This window comes from Cryptotermes secundus, unplaced genomic scaffold, assembly GCF_002891405.2.
Source record: "Cryptotermes secundus unplaced genomic scaffold, Csec_1.0 scaffold362, whole genome shotgun sequence".
Lineage (NCBI taxonomy): Eukaryota > Metazoa > Arthropoda > Insecta > Blattodea > Kalotermitidae > Cryptotermes > Cryptotermes secundus.
The window spans coordinates 371,151-387,673 of NW_019744413.1; the positions used below are offsets into that span (position 1 = coordinate 371,151).

General features: G+C 39.4%; 1 protein-coding gene across 3 annotated transcripts in view; it reads left to right on the plus strand.

Moving 5' to 3' along the window:
- The first annotated feature begins 214 nt into the window (after positions 1-214).
- Positions 215-16,523, plus strand: part of LOC111874719 (spliceosome-associated protein CWC27 homolog) — a 39,614-nt gene continuing 23,305 nt past the window's right edge. For 2 of the 3 annotated variants that reach the window (XM_023870452.2, XM_023870454.2), the window contains exons 1-6: positions 216-405; positions 913-1,122; positions 5,839-6,039; positions 6,140-6,282; positions 10,658-10,918; positions 11,098-11,244. In XM_023870452.2, the coding sequence (XP_023726220.1) occupies positions 364-405; positions 913-1,122; positions 5,839-6,039; positions 6,140-6,282; positions 10,658-10,918; positions 11,098-11,244 (1,004 nt within the window). In that variant the 5' untranslated portion in view covers positions 216-363. Of the gene's footprint in view, positions 406-912; positions 1,123-5,838; positions 6,040-6,139; positions 6,283-10,657; positions 10,919-11,097; positions 11,245-16,523 lie in introns of all 3 variants that reach the window. The other variant, XM_023870453.2, reaches the window with a different exon arrangement.

Consider the following 16,523-nt stretch of genomic DNA (forward strand, 5'->3'; position numbering starts at 1 on the left):
GTATAGTAATTTCTTATCTAAATTTTTCGAACATGTTCATATACGTAATAGTACGGATCAATATATCGTTAAGGGTGCGCAATTTATTGTTTAGATAAAGCAGTGAAGTGAGCTGAAATGAGGGGGTACATAAATTACAGGCGTTACCCGGGCATGGCTTATCATTCGATCAATCGACCAAAATGTGATCACAGTCGATCACGATATAATGTGGTTCAATAGCAACGGAAGTTCGATATGGGACCTATGGGACTACAAATGGAAGCCGTAATAATTGTGATAATAGATTATGACTTCAGACGAGTGAATCATTAGCGAGTTCAGGACGTACGCATTAGATGTTCACAATTTAAGTAACAAGTAATGAGTAACATCTACATACAAGAACCACCAACTAATGGGAAGGTATGTATAAAATAACTTCATGTTGGTGGAATATTTGTTTTAGGTTATGTGGAAACAATTTAAAGTTAGGACTTGGTTCCGCGTGTCATGTCCCATTATCTTAGAAGTGCTCCGCACGTTGGACCCAAGATCGCAACCAGTTTGTCATTGATCTTGCTTGAATGTAAGCAAATATATTATGCATAAGCAAGTTTATGCTGATTTATTATGCGTTCATATTTGGGGGTTTTTGGCTTCAATTCTTTACTCTTAAGTCTGTATCTGTAATGATATTTTCTGTGATAGGCTTTTGTCTGTGGACAGATTCTGGGATAGGACCTTAAATTATATCATGGTCCCTTTCTGTCACAATCGGTCAGTCTCCCATTCATCACCATGTGTTCCATACTAAGTAATTCCGTGGAGCAAAGTTCGTGAGAAGCTAGTAATATGCAGTTGTGAAACATATGAGTAATCAAATGAACTGACAAGGAAGAAACAAGAAACAAATTGATTTTTTGTTTACAGGTGTTGCTGAAAACAACAGTTGGTGACATAGAATTAGAACTATGGTCAAAGGAAACACCTAAAGCATGCCGGAATTTTGTGCAGTTATGCATGGAGGGGTACTACAATGGCACATTATTCCACAGGGTTGTGAAGGGTTTCATTGTCCAGGGTGGAGACCCGACTGGCACTGGCACAGGAGGAGAATCTGTTTATGGACATCCATTCAAGGTTTTAATTAAATAGTTTTAGTTGCAAACTAGTGGGCACACACACTCTTCTAATGCCGATCCTAAGTGCATGAAAGAAAAGTGATAAACAGCAGTCACATGTGTGAACAGAAAACAGATCAAACTAAGATCATGTGGTGATAATGACATTTTTTTAGTGAAATTGATGGTGTGTAACATATCAACACCAGTGAATTAAAATACCCTATTTTCAGATGATGCAAATGTAAAGAATGTGTATATGTATCTGTCATTTTGGAGCTAACTCCCGAGCGTACTTGGCAGTTTTAAACACCCTGAATGGTGCCATGACCCAGTGGCTGAACTGTTTTTCCTCAGGAGCACTGACATAAATGTGAAAAAAGACAACTTATGCTAATTTGTGTACATTGTATTTTTCAGTATTTTAAAACGTTGGCTTGTTAAACTTGTTGGGTATTGATTTCTGTGATGCAGTTATTTGAGAGGTGTCTGAAAATCATTTTGCCACTCAGGCAGGAGAGAAGAGTACTCCTCACATGAACACAGGCAGATTAGCATGTTACAGTGTCCCTTTATTGTCACCTTAAAATCTATTGAATAGCTACTTGTGAAGCATGCATATGTGTAATGTGCCGACCAACTTCTGCTGTAAAGTGTTAAGCATTTGTGAGTCTTACGTATTCGAGCTCTGATCAAGAAAAGAATTATCTGAGTGGTAATTCAGACATTGATTTTTCAGTCTTGAAGTTTGATAACTTTCGTTTTGTGCAGTAGTGCACAAACTGCTTTATGCATTGGAATCATAATGATTGGCAACACTAACGTGAATCAACTTGTGACCCGAATTTGTCTCTCATTCACTCTTTCTTCCGACAGTGCGTCATTCTCTGTTTCTGTATGGGGAATGAGGTATTAGAAGACATAAGTAGTAAACTTCGTGTGTTTTGAATGTGTAGCTGATGTTATAGGCATAAATAATGATTACAACAAAGAAGTTGACCTTGTAAAGGAATTATCTTTCTTGTCTTGTTCTCAAAACTTTTAAAAATTCTCATCTTGCTATCAACTAACTGAAGAAAGTCATTTCTGTGTATGCTTATCTTATATATTTCAGTTTCAGGAGTTTTGCGGTAGTTAATTCTGACTCTTTGTAACCTGATGTGTCATGCAACATGTCTGAGAAATTTTTGAGAAGGTTGTTCAAGCCTAGCACTATTTTCTCCCCAGTACTTGGCATTTTGATTTGATTCTTCTGTTGTCCAATGATGGCTCTTTCTTTATGTATGATAATATGTATAGTTCTATTAGGAACTGTGACATCTTGAAATTTATGTCAAACTGCTCTTTGCTTTTCTTACACAATCTCTATTCATACAGGTATTGTACATGAACAGTTATTCCAATATGGAACTGACATGTGGCATTTTGGTAGAAGAAGTGCAACTGGTTGGATATCTAATATAGTAGCAGGGGCTTGAGATCGAGGTTGGCTGGCACATAACACACAAACTTGAGTAACAGTAGTAATTCCGTGATTAATTGGAATGATATTGTAGAGCAGTGTTTCCCAACCTTTTTGATGCCGTGGACCCCCTGTACCAAATGTTAATTCACCGTGGCTCCCATAAAACCCAAAATGGAAATTTTTTATATTTTACATATCATAAAAGTGGAGCACTAACTTACAATTTTACAACTCTAAATGTGTCATTTATGACAATAAAATACTGTTATAAATGAAGCTTATTTGGAAGATTACGAACATATCAATTAGGCTTAATATTATGAATTTAACACACACCTAATATGATGACTGGTGCTGTTTTTCAGACATCAACTTTCACATGTCAGGATCAAAACTGGATAATTTCAGAAGTAGATCTGGCTCCATGTTTAGTCTGTTCCTATATCTGTTTTACATGTGTACAAGATGATAAAATGTTGTCTCGCACAGATATGTAGTGGAAAATGGCAACAGATGTCTTACAGGGTAAACAGACTTTGCTTGGAACCAAAACTCCAGTAAGAGTAACAAAGGAAACAGCATTTTGAACGTTGCATCACAGGACAGCTCGATAAGTTGCTCTCCCTCGGCAGAAGGAAGTTCAAAACAGAATCCAGAAAGGGATTTTTCATCCAGTCCATATTTTCAGGACAAAGCGGAAAATACAGACGTAGTTGAGACTCCAGTGACCTCATATGTTCAATCATACTTTCAGCAACATCACTAGAAAGGGGTTGTTCACTAAAATCAATTAAATCACTCAGCATGTGAAAGGAATCATGTTTTTCTTTCTCTATACAGTTGCACCACAAATTTAACTTCTTGATTGTTACCTCAATCTTGTCCTGCATAGAAAACATGGTGATCAATGTACATTGAAGGCTTGAATTAAGAGTATTCAAGTTGTTAAAAATGTCCGCCAAGTAAGCAAGAGAGGAGAACCATGCGAAATCATTTAAATAGTGTGTTAACTGAAATTTTGAGTTTAGGAGAAACAACCAATACATCGTCACAAAGCTCAAACAACTGCATCAAAACCTTACCCCGGGACAGCCATCAGATTTCTGAGTGCAATAATAAGTGTTCGTGATCACTTCCCATTTCATTAAAAGCACAGAAAATAATCGGCTGTTAAGAGGATGGGCTTTAATAAAATTGACAATTTTTACTGCCTCGTCTAGAACGATTTTCATTTTGGAGGGCATACGGCGTGCAGCTAATACTTCGCGGTGTATGCAACAATGTGTCCATTTAACAAGAGGTGCGACTTTCTGGATACGTGCGACCAAACCTTTATGTGTTCCCAACATTGCCTGAGCACCATCTGTGCTGATACCTGTACATTTTTCCCAGTGAAGTGTATTTGTAGTTATGAAGTCATTGACAACTTTGAAAAGGGCTTCAGCAGTTGTATTAAGAGGTAACAATTCATAGAACAGAAAATCTTCACAAACTTTACTTTCGTGTTCATATCATACAAAAGCTACCAAATTAGCATTATTTGAAATATCGTGGCTTTCATCCAACTGCAATGCCAAATAGTCACTATGACGTAACCGTTCTAGCAAAATATCTTTCACATTTTGAGCCATCTCGTCGATTCTTCTTTTCACAGTATTGTCAGATAACGATATTAGAGACACCTCGTTGGCATGTTTTTCACTAAACAAGTTCTTTGTTATCGTTTTTGTAGCAGGCAAAATTAAATCTTCCCCGATTATATGGCGTCCATTTCTAGCAATCAAAAGGGTGACTTCGTAAGTGGCAAGAACAGCCTTTTCATTTTTCGTTCTACATACAATGTCCTTAACTATATTTTGTGAACCACAAAGTTGCAGTTTTTTATTTTGAAAATATTCTATTGGCTTATTAACTGATTCGCCATGTTTCGTTTCAAGGTGGTGTCTCAACTTTGACAGTTTCATAGATTCATTCGATAACACTTTGCAACAAAGAACACACTGTTGTCTGTCTTCGCCATCTTTATTCAGAACAGAAAATCCCATTTGCAAATAGTATGGACAATATTTGCGTGATTTTTTGAGGGAAGGAACTTTATCTGCACTAGTATTATTTTTGGCAGCACTAGATCCACTCAGATTATCATCTCTTATGTTTCAACGATCCACACTTTAACCATCGATCCATATCTAAATAAGATCGTGAACAAACTGAAAATCAGAAGTTTCATTGTGAACTCAATTATTTGAACAAGAGCAGAAAAACTGAATATTAAACCGAGAAAAACACACTTGTATAATATTATAAAAATTCACTGCACAAAAACTAAAGACACACAGGTTGTTCACTGTGCCACTGAAATGAATAGGAAACGTGGTCAATGGTCTCAGCTTTATTCCCAACCAAAGGGGGATGGATTTGGTGGGGAGGAGGGGGTGAATGGTCAGACAGCAGGTAAGAAGGACAGCAGTCCACCCTGAAACATGGGTCTGAGATGCAATGGACCGACCAAAAGAAAATGTCCTTGGAAAAAGCTACACAAATCGTTGGTTATTCACCTCTGCTTTACAAAAGGAAGAAGTAACGGTACCAACAGTCCCGTTAAATTTTACTTCAGCTATGGGCCTCAAGAGCCAGAGATATACATTGTAGGTGTGAGGAACATGATAAGATAAAGAAGAAAGTCGTCTTCTGGGTTTTGGCGCCGTGTATTCTTCGTTTTGGCCACCTGCTCTGAAGATGGAGGCGATACATTCCTCCGAAACGTCTGCCAAAACGAAGAATACACGGCGCCAAAACCCAGAAGACGACTTTCTTCATAGTCATCACCGTGAAAACCTCAAAACTTACATGATAAGCTAAAGTTTAATGAAAATAAACTATTCCGCGGACCCCTTCTGAATTACTTGCGGACCACAGGTTGGGAACCACTGCTGTAGAGAAATTGTAATGTATGTGGTATAGACTGTTGGTCTGTTAAGTCCACTAACAGGAGTCCCAGTTGATGCAAAGGTGTCAATCTCTCCCGCCTAAGCAGCCAAATGATTTTGGGGTTATTATCAAGACAGTTGCACTATAGTTGACCATCATTTTCAGACCTCTAACGTATTCGGTAATATTGAAATCTAGTTTTGCGTTTATTAAGTTAGGATGCTTCACATGCTTCTTGGAAGAGACACATTCGAGTGTTATGCTACAGGTTCAGATTGAGAGGAGGTTAGAGGAAGATAAATAAGCTGTTATAACTAGTGTTAATAATGCTTATTGCAGGATGAGTTTCATTCCCGCTTACGGTTTAACAGACGAGGTCTCCTGGCCATGGCAAACGCGGGACAGGATGACAATGCGTCACAGTTTTTCTTCACGCTGGGTCCAACTCCAGAGCTGCAGAACAAGCATACAATTTTTGGGAAAGTCACTGGTGAGACAATTTTCAACATGTTGAAACTGGAGGATGTGCTTGTTGATAAGGTTAGAATTAATTGAGTCTTGTGTGTGTGGAATGCCTTGCATTGACTTTTTATAGGTAAGAAATATGTAGTGATTTAATGTTTGCTGCTTAATTTTAAAGGAAGAAAAACCACTGTATCCACAGAAGATAATAAAAGTAGAAATTCTGTATAATCCTTTTCCTGATATTGTACCAAGGACACGCCCTGAAGCAAGAGAAGATAAAGTGGGGAAAAGCAAAAAGGAGAAGAAGGCTGGAGTCAAGTAAAGTTCTGTTAAATTTCTGTCAAATCTGTGTAGCTATAAATGTTTACAGAAGTCATAGTACAGCTCCAATATAAATCAAAATTTATTTAATAATTAAAACCAATATGTTTCAGCCAGAAAGGCACATTAAGGTAGGTACCAAAAAGCGATCAACTTTGGATAATATTTGGCGGTTTTATTTCTGCGCATTGCAAGCAGTGTTAACAGAATTTGTTACCTTGGAAATTAGTTTCCAGAATGTTGTTGGTAGTGTGAAGCAGCTGCAAGGTACATGGCAGTCTTTGTTTATGCTGTAATAGGTTTCCACCTGTCAGAAGTGCTAGACATCTGTTTCAAATATTAAGTTTTTTTTAAGTTCATATTTATGGATTTGTTAGTCCAACTGCTGCTTATGTACATAGTTATACACTCAGTTGTAGCAGAAGACATGAGAAGATGAATGAGAATACAGGTTAGATTTTGCCTTGAGTAGATTAATGAAAATTTAGCTCTGTGCAGCAGTAGGCAAATATATGTCAGAACTTTACATGAATATTTCATGCAGACTTTGAATAATATTCAAGTAAAGGTTCCTTCAGAAAATGGATACTGATATGATGAAAACAGTTCCCTTGTTTACCACAGAAAAAGGATAGGTGTTTAGCCCAAGACAGGATGTTTCTATATGTGCTGTGTTGAAATGGCACATATGAAACCTTATTAATGCAAATTCAAAATATTGTAACGTGTTTTGCTACTGAAGACGCCGTTCGGATTGTTAATTGGTTTATTTAACAACCTAAAAGTCTCAGCTACAATTAATTACAACAGTGTTACGGGTTTTCACACTTTACAAACCCTACACACAAATCTCTTCACACTGTCCTCAGTAGTCTACACGTATTCACAGTATGGGAGCTATACAAGTCTCTCTGTATTACACACTCCCAATTACACAATTACATATGCGTCCGGTTCTTCTTTCTGCTACAACTGCTACATTCCAACTGTCTTCGTAGGCAGTGTAGTTCTCTTACAAACCCTCAGCCGGACAACGGGAAACACCTCGCTTCCTTGTTGCCTAGTCGCTGTGTTTACAGGTGTTACTGGCAATGCTGTCGGGAGTTGTTTACAGCTGCATAGCAACTGCGGCATCCCTTGGTCATGTCACCGCTGGCGGGGGAGGGGAAGGAGTGGTGACTTGCCTGTTACCCTAGTAACAACAGCGCTCCGATGCTGCCACGTCACCACTGGGGAGGGAGGGTTTGTCCTCCATAGCGCAACGCGTCACAATATGTATTGTCATTATAGGTTTTGTTCAGTTCACTTATGTTTCATGGTTTTTAAAATATAACACTCTGAACCACCACACACATTTTCTTGACATTTTATAGAATTAGCACAACTACCATATACTTTTTTTACATTATACATGAAAATAATTGAATAATTGGATCTGGAAAATGACCATGTAAAGTTGAACCATGTAGTCAACTTATTATAATTATTCAGTAATATAATTAGTTAATGTATTAATTTGACCTTGCAACAGGCTGATCACTTGTCCAAGGAGTCCTACCATCTGTGAAAAATTATTATGGAACTGAATAAGAGGCCTGGGCCCTGAATGGGCTGGAAGAGCCATTGAAAGAAAAAGAAATTAATTTGTACTGTTGTTGTATGTGACTAATACTTACATATTGTAATCCATCAGGTACAGTCGTTATCTTGTAGTTACCATTTGATCCAGCATGCAGGTGTGGTGAACCTTATCCTTCCTGCTGCCAAATGTACATCAAAAGTTACTTTCCAATAATAAGTGGTGCCAGCTATTCTTGTTGCTGCAGTAAAACCCTGGTGAAATTAGTGACATATATATTGCAAACATTTTTACACAGTTCTTCTGTTCTTGACTTGTGATTGTTTAGAGAGAGCGAGAGAGACAGCACCCCCCCCCCTTTTTTTACTTTTGTGAAACTGTTCTGCAAATCATATGTTATGTATTTCTCAGATGCAGACAGTTGGTAGTAAGCAGTAGCAAAAAGAAGATAAATATTATGTCAGTTTTACTTTGAGTAACTGTATTTTTTTTTCCTTGAGGTGTAAGCATAATACAAAAGCAGATATGCATCTTACACAAAATAGCATGGTATGGTGAACTGTTGATTTAAGAGGTCCAGTTTCTTATTTATTCCATTTTTATTTTAATTTTTTGCATCCATTTGTTAAATAGCTGGTAATAGTAAAAATTTTAGTTGGTGACAGTGCACTTCTGTATTTATCCAAATATGAGACAAATCCAAAAATAAGGTGATACCTATTCTTGAAACTTGAATTCATGGAAAACCCTTTTTTTCTCTCCTTTAAATTTTTATACTGAATTACATTTCTCCAATCACTGTGTAGTTCTGAAGAACATAGTTTAATAACCAACACATTGCTTTCTGTGAGTAGTAACGCTGCTCACATTAAAAGTACACTCAACTCTCGATTATCCGGGATAATGGTGGGGATGGAAATCACGATTAATCGAAAACCTGGTTAAGACAAATTTTATTAGAAGTAGTACTGTAATACTGTACCTTCATAATACTATAGGCCTACCTGTATTTAAATTTATTCAACCTCATTTTTTATGTCATCTCATGGCCTATTTAATACTTTTTTTACGTTACACTGAAGTATGAATGAGTTATTTCAATCACAGTCTTCAACAACATTCAACACTTTTTGCGAATATTCACACTTAATACTTAAAAAAAATTAATATTGTCGTTTGCTTTTTCGCTGAATTTTCCTTTTTACGGATATCCGTACGAAGCCTACGTAATATTAGCTTGTCACTTAATAAACTGTTCTCGTCACTCTCAAGATAGCCTAGTAAGGATTCCAAATGATTAAGAGCAGTGCCATGTGATATTTTCTTACTAGCAGCACTGTCCACCTCTTCCTCATTCTCACTATCTTCCCACTCTTCTGGCTGCACCCCCACTGAACTTATGATTTCGTCATTGCTTAACATTTCGAAGCCTGGTTCACACGAGTTTCTCTTGAATACTTAACACAACACGATTCCTTTTACACCCTGACATTTTGTTAACACCCTTGAAGATCGATACAAAGAGACTAACTGGGGCGGCCTATCTGCCCTTGAAACTTTCCACAAATCCTTGCATTCTTTCACCCCTACCCTAGAACATTGCGTTAGCATAACGGGACCAAAAAATGCAGAGCTCGGTTCACACTAGTGCGAAAATAGTGTTACAGCTCACCATGTGAAACAAAAGTGAATGAATATTAAACAACATATAAGCCTCAAAAAAGCCCCGGTTTATCCGCCCCCGGATAATCGAGAGTTGAGTGTACTTTATATATGTGTAAATACGAGGGGGTACCCAAAAGAAACCGAACTTATTTTTTTTTAACTTATTCAAATTTTAAGCACAAACCTTCAATCCCCTTCAAAGTACTCTCCACTTACACTAATACACTTGTCTAGTCTTTTATTCCATTTTTCAAAACATTGTCTAAATTCATCTTTTGAGATGCTTGACAGCGCCTCCGTCGTTTTTTTCCTTCACCTCAGCAACATCAGCAAAACGCTGAAAAAAAGTTTTGATCATTTCGGGACTCTTCTTTCAAAGCACAGCATGCTTCCACGCGACCTTGTTTTTGTTCAGCAGTCAGCAGTCGTGGCACGAATTTCGCAGCCACCCTTTTCATTCCCAAATCTTCTGTCAAAATTCGCTGAACTGAGCTCCAAGTCACTCCCGACAGCTCCACAATTTCTTCAATGGTCCGTCGTCGATCTTCCTTGATGATTTCACGAATTTTTGAAACATTTTCATGTGTTCGGGCTGTGGAAGGATGACCAGAACGAGGTTTGGCATCAATTGACATTTCACCATGTTTGAAATGGGAAAACCACTCAAACATTTGAGTTTTCCCCATAGCATCATCCTTGTTTGCCGTTTTTAACATTTCAAGAGTTTCTGTTCCACTTTTCCCGAGCAAAAAGCAGAATTTCACCACCGCACGCTGTTCACGAAAATCAGCCATTGCAAAAACGACGATCACACAAAACAGTTGTCACTATAAACTCTGCCAAAACTAGTCCTTACCTTCTGAAGCAACAGTAGTCGGCTTATCGACTCAGGAATGTTAGCTCTATGCGCTCATAGTGGCAAAACGCGGTACTACAAAAGCTCTGCCCACAAAAAAATTAGTTTGGTTTCTTTTGGGTACCCCATCGTATGACATATAACCTATGCATTTAACAAAGCATTGTTCAATAAAGAAACAAAAACCTGCTTGATGGTGTGCTATGTTGTATCATGTCTATTCTGACAAACTACAAGGGCAGAAATATGTACTTCTTTTCTCTCTCTCTTAGAAATTTTAAGTTATTGTCTTTTGGCGAAGAAGCAGAGGAAGATGAAGAGGAAAGCAGTGTAGCAAGTAGGAAATATTCTGGGCGCAGCAAATCAACACATGATATTCTAAATGATCCCTGCCTCAGTGCAGTCCCAGCTGTTGAAACAGCAGAGAAAATGAAGGAAGGTTATAAGCGGGAATTAGATTTGAGTGACAGTGACCTTGCCCTTAGTGGGGATGAAGCTATGCTTGCAGGAAGCAACGGGACTCACAGAGAAAGGTAACTAACTGTTCATTGATGCCATGTCAGTATTTTCATGGCATCCAAGCAGCTGAAAGTATGTTATATTTGTTCAGTAGTAAGCCAAAAATTGTGCTCTTTCATTTGAATTCTCATTGTATTCACATCATATTGATACCTGAGTTGTCTGTTATCTAAATGCAGTTCCTTAATTGCAGTGATGAGGTAAGCAAAATAAAGAAGAAACTGAAAACTGATAGAGATACTGGCTTACAACCATCAGTTTCCAAGAAATCACAGGATGAAGAAAGAGAAAAGGAGGTTTCTGAAGGGAATAAGGGTCACAGTGAAATGAGACGAAGAGCGTAAGTATATTTTAAAATTACAGTGAAACCTCGATTCAGCGTTTTCGTTGGGGGTCCTGAAAAAAAAAAGATGGTTGCGGGAAAACGATAGATGCGGGGCCTATGTAAAATGAATGAAAACGGTCACTTTTGCCTATATGTATTAACTAAATCAAAAAACCTAAACCAGTGATAATATTTCCACTGTCAAGTCCAATTTGCATTACTTTTTAAAAAAGTCATTAATTTTAATTTGTTTAATAGCGCCTTTCCTTTTCAAGCTGAATAATAATCTTTCAATATTAACAATGTTCGCTTGGTCTCTTTTGGTGATGTGAGCATATATGAATGCTCTCACTGACTCAAATGCACGAAGTGCTTCCGTAAAACTGGGCACTGGTTTGGACTCTGCTTCATCGTCATCATCACCACCATCACCTTGCCCTTCCTCCACGCAACTTCCACTTTCCACCGCACCACACATTTCTTCAACACACAGCATGCCACATGTCGTGAGCTCTTGGTCCACAGACACGTAGGCGTCAAAGTCCACGCCGGTGGTGCTTGCCCCCAGCCGAACCCAGTCTTCAGCTTGCGTGACGTCATCCTCACCACTTCTGTCCACCTCTGTCACGTCTGACCCTTCCTGATTATTCACATAGCCACACTTCACATAAGAGTTCTGGATTGTGGACTGGGTCACTTGTTACCATGCCGAAACAATAAGGTGAATGGCGCACAGGATGTTGATCTTGCACTGGGCCTCTCCCTGCGTCCATCAAACATACAACCCTCTGTACTAGCTGCTTCCTGTACACCTGCTTGATGCACTTGATCATGCCCAAATCAAGAGGCTGTACAACACTGGTGCAATTCGGAGGGTAAAAAACCACCTGTACATTCGTCAAAGATGTATCTGGAAAGTGAGCTGCACAATTATCTATAAAGAGGAGGATTTTCCTGCCTAGTGCACCGAATGACGCATCAAGAGCATGCAGAATCTCTGATGTCATCCATGCTTTCGAGTTGGCATAGTAAGTCACAGGTAGCCTCTTTACATTTTTGAAGCACCGTGGTTTCGCATACTTTCCAATAACAGTGGGTACACGTTTGTCTGACCCATCGCTGTTTGTGCACAGCAGCACCATGAGTTGCTCCTTTGCACTTTTTCCTCCATGGCAGGCCTCTCCTTTCAATGCCAGCATTCAGTCGGGCAGGCAGTTGAAAAAGAGGCCCGTTTCATCTGCATTATATATGTCCCGAGCCTCGTAGCCCTCCAGCAGTTCCGGAAGTCTTTCGAACCAGAGGTCCGTGGCGTTGATGTCCACAGCAGCACTCTCCCTGGCCAGTTTCTTAAATACCAGGCCGTGGCGTTGCTTGAAGTGGGAGATCCAACCGTTTGAAGCTGAAAATTTCTCGATCCCCATTGTTGAAGCTATTTTGAGTGATTTCTCCCACAGGATGGGCCCATCCACAGCTATGCCTAATGCTCGGGCCTGCTGGTACCAGCCAAAGAGGACATTTTCCAGCTTGCTGTAGGTAGACTCCTTGCCCATATTCCTCTTCTTGGCTGACGTACCACGCTTTTCGGCCAGCTCTCTGATCTCCCTTTTTGTTTGCGATAATCGAATTTAGGGTTGATGGTGGCAGGCCTAGTCGCTTGGCTATGTCAGTCCTCTTCTCTGATGGGGTTTTTTCCACCTCTTCTGTAATGCACAGTCGTTCTTCTAAAGTCCGAACTTTTTCACAGGAAACGCCATATAGGAGAAAATTGTTGATGACGCTAACAATAATACGAAGCACGTCGAGGATCGAACACATGATGGACTGTATACTCAACCATGCGAAATCGCAAACTGAGTTGATTCACACGATTCACACTAACATACAGGAAAGTTTTCCTAGCTGGAAGGCTCTTGGCATCCCCTTATTGCTCACGCTCATTGTTTTGCAGGTAAGACACGCTCAAGGTCGCATACCACACATTTTGACGGTACTGCAACTTGCTACACCACACTTCAAAAACATCAACCACTTTTACTACTACCAGTGCTTACTAACATTTGCGTGGTGTTGCACTTTCTTAAAAACGATCAGTGCGGGATTAACATTCATGGGGACCAAGAATTCTGACCAATAGATGCAGGAAAACGATAAATCGAAGAACGATTGATGCGGGTTTTAATAGTTTAATAGTTTAAATAAGATTTGTTCAGGGACCACAGAAATTGTACGATGGATCCGGGAATGATAGATCGAGGTTTCACTGTATTTTCGTTTTTATTCATGTCCTGTTTTATAGGGCTGATGATTAACATGTGCAGTTGAATGTATATTTTTACATTATTTTCATTTTTATTTGTGTACTGTCTTGTAGGGTTGATGACTATGTCATTGTATGTCATAACATATGCCTTTGTATTTTATGCTGAAACTGGTGATGCTAGAACTTAAAATCCATTTAGATTTATAACAGAAAATCTACAAGCAGCCATGCATCCCTCCTAGTATCAGACATGATATTCTGTAGCACTGGATTTCCAACTGAACTGTTAAATCCACTGTCGTCTTTTAAGACAAAGTACTCCAGTCTCTCATGTCTATATTTAAACTGTCTCCTCTGTTTTTGTCTAGTAATAACTAGCGGTATTTTTTTTCCCATGTACAGTTGATAGCTACTTGCCAGACTAAGAAATTCCCTGCCTTCTGTAGGACCCAAAGGTTTATTATCATGTTCACAAAAGCCCACAGCTGGATCTATTCTGATCCATGTGAGTGGAGTCCATACCTTCACACTGTGGTCCTCTAACATCAAGCTTAATATTATTCTCCTGTCTGCGCCTTGGTCTCCAAAGTTGTCTCTTCGTCTGAGGTTTTCCAGACAAAATAATGTATATAGTTCTTACCTCATATACGAGTATGTGCTTGTCTCATCCTTCTTGATTTAATTGCGAAAAGTACAAATTATTGAGCTTCTCACTGTGTAATTTTTAACCGTCGTTAGCGCTTACGTTGGGCTTCACTTTCTCTCTCTAACTGCCCCTTCTTGCTCTCGTGTCGATCGATGCCCGCTGGTTCCTGGGTAGGTCACCTACCTTCATAGTGGTCACTACTGCTGCTGGGTGGTATCCACGGCTGAGTGGGTCTTGCCTGGCTCCTCCACTTTTATCCGCCGCTTCCTTGTTGCTGTCTGGTTCAGGGTGGGGCATGGGATTATTCTGAATTTGAATCGTTACGGGTGCCAGTGGACTTTGGTGCAATCCACGAATTTGGAATGGGGTAAACAAAATGGTGGGGGGACGTGGGTACGTGGGCGTTTGGAGTCTTGACTGCTCAGTTGGTAGAACAAGATTCTGTCTCAGGGCGACTTCTGGGCCTTGCTCACACAAGGAGATAGAGAACACTTGAAACACACACTTCACTGAACGCTGTTGCTCTTTTTGGCAGATGTGAACGAGAATTACCTATTACAAGGCTGTAGCACTGTTGAATTTGTGTACCGGACTTGGACAACACTGATTTAATGTCTGGGAGGTCCGAATGTTGCGATGCTACTGCTGTTACTCTCTACGATGACTGATCGCTCCAGAGGGGCAGAAGTCTTGTTGGTTCCAGAACACCTGGTTTCCTCTCTGAATTTTTATGATTGACTGCACCTAAAATTGGGGTGTTAGTCTCATTTACATTCCGCCAATCCCTAACGAGATACATGTAAATTTTGGCCTAAGTACTAGAAGGTCCCTCTGACAGCTCTCAAATAAATGAAGGTATCACCTGGCACGCCTCTCCGAAAATTATTGTGAGTCATATCTGTCAAGTCTCAAATATTCAAAGAAACACCACCAGTTTACATTCTGTAAGAGACTAAGTTTCATACTCATATAAAAATGAAGATAGATGTGTAGTTTTATATATTTTAACCTTTTGATTTTTTGATGTGATAAGGCAAAAGATTATGAAAGAAACTGTAAAAAGCATGTCCCAAATTTAATTTCTTAATTTCTTGGGAAATGACATTTCAGTTTATTATTGTAACTTTTAACACTTCGCGGACCAGTGATTTAAATATTTAAATCACCCTGGGGACCGGCGTTTTTAAACCTACTACCCTAACTTGTGCACTGTTCACTTTAAAAATTAATATAAAATCCCCTAATTAATTTTATGAACTAAAATTTTTGGAGAAGACTTGCCAGAGCTCCTAGAAGTGCTTCAGAGTGTGACATTTCTGGAAACATTCCCCTCTGTGAAGAGGCATGACCCAGAACTTGCAGATGTAGGAAGTCTTGCTTTGCTTCTTGTGCACAGCGCACACACGGCACTGCCTAGAAGGATACTTCCCTGTCGATTGTTCGCTCATCACAATTTTCACGAGGGTATGTTTCCGCATATCACCCAAGAGTCGCCCAGGGGGGTCCATATGAGGCCTCCATGGGGTGGGAGTAGATGGTCCCGGTCGTACTACGTCTGTGTCTGATGCAGGTTCTGCCGCCACCATGAGGTCTGTAGCCCAAGCTTTTGCCAGATTCGTGAGAAATGCCTTGTATTTCAAAGTTGAATTTGCGTTTAGCTCTTTGAAAACCAAAAATGAATTGAAAAGGACACAATTTATAAGCCACAAGGCAACTTTCTTCGTCCATTTTACTGTTTTCCTAGGAAGGAAATAATAGGCCAAGTATTGGTCGGCTCTGTCAACTCCCTTCATGAACATATTGTACTGAGAAATACAAAGAGGCTTCTTCACTTGCCCGTGTCGTCTTTGAACATCGAATATGCTCGAATTATGAATAGTGGAAATCATATTCACAATGCGAGTATCCCTCCAGGACTGAAGGAGAATGCCCCCCTTCCCCCTGAATGTGGTGTCACCACGTTTCAGGGATTTACATTCCTCTTTCAGATCTGGAGGAAGGCCTCTGTTCACCCTAATTGTACCACAAATACGTACTTTCCTTGAAAGTAGGTATTCTGCAGTTGCCACACTGTTATAAAAATTATCTTGATAAACATGATAATTTTGATCCAGATAGGGATCCAAAATGGAAACAATAGTTTCTTGCAATTTCTTGCCTTCACTGGAATAAATTTCTAAATTTCCAATATAGCCTAGTGCTTTCCGTGACTACACGAACGAGTAGGCCATACTTTGTGAGTTTCCCAGGATTATACATTCGAAAACGAAGCCTTCCCCTCCAAGGAATCACAGATTCGTCCAAAGACAGTTGCTGCTCTGGCTTATAAACTGTCTGAAATTTCTCAACGAAAAAGTCTAATAAGGGCTGAATTTTGAAAAGCCTGCC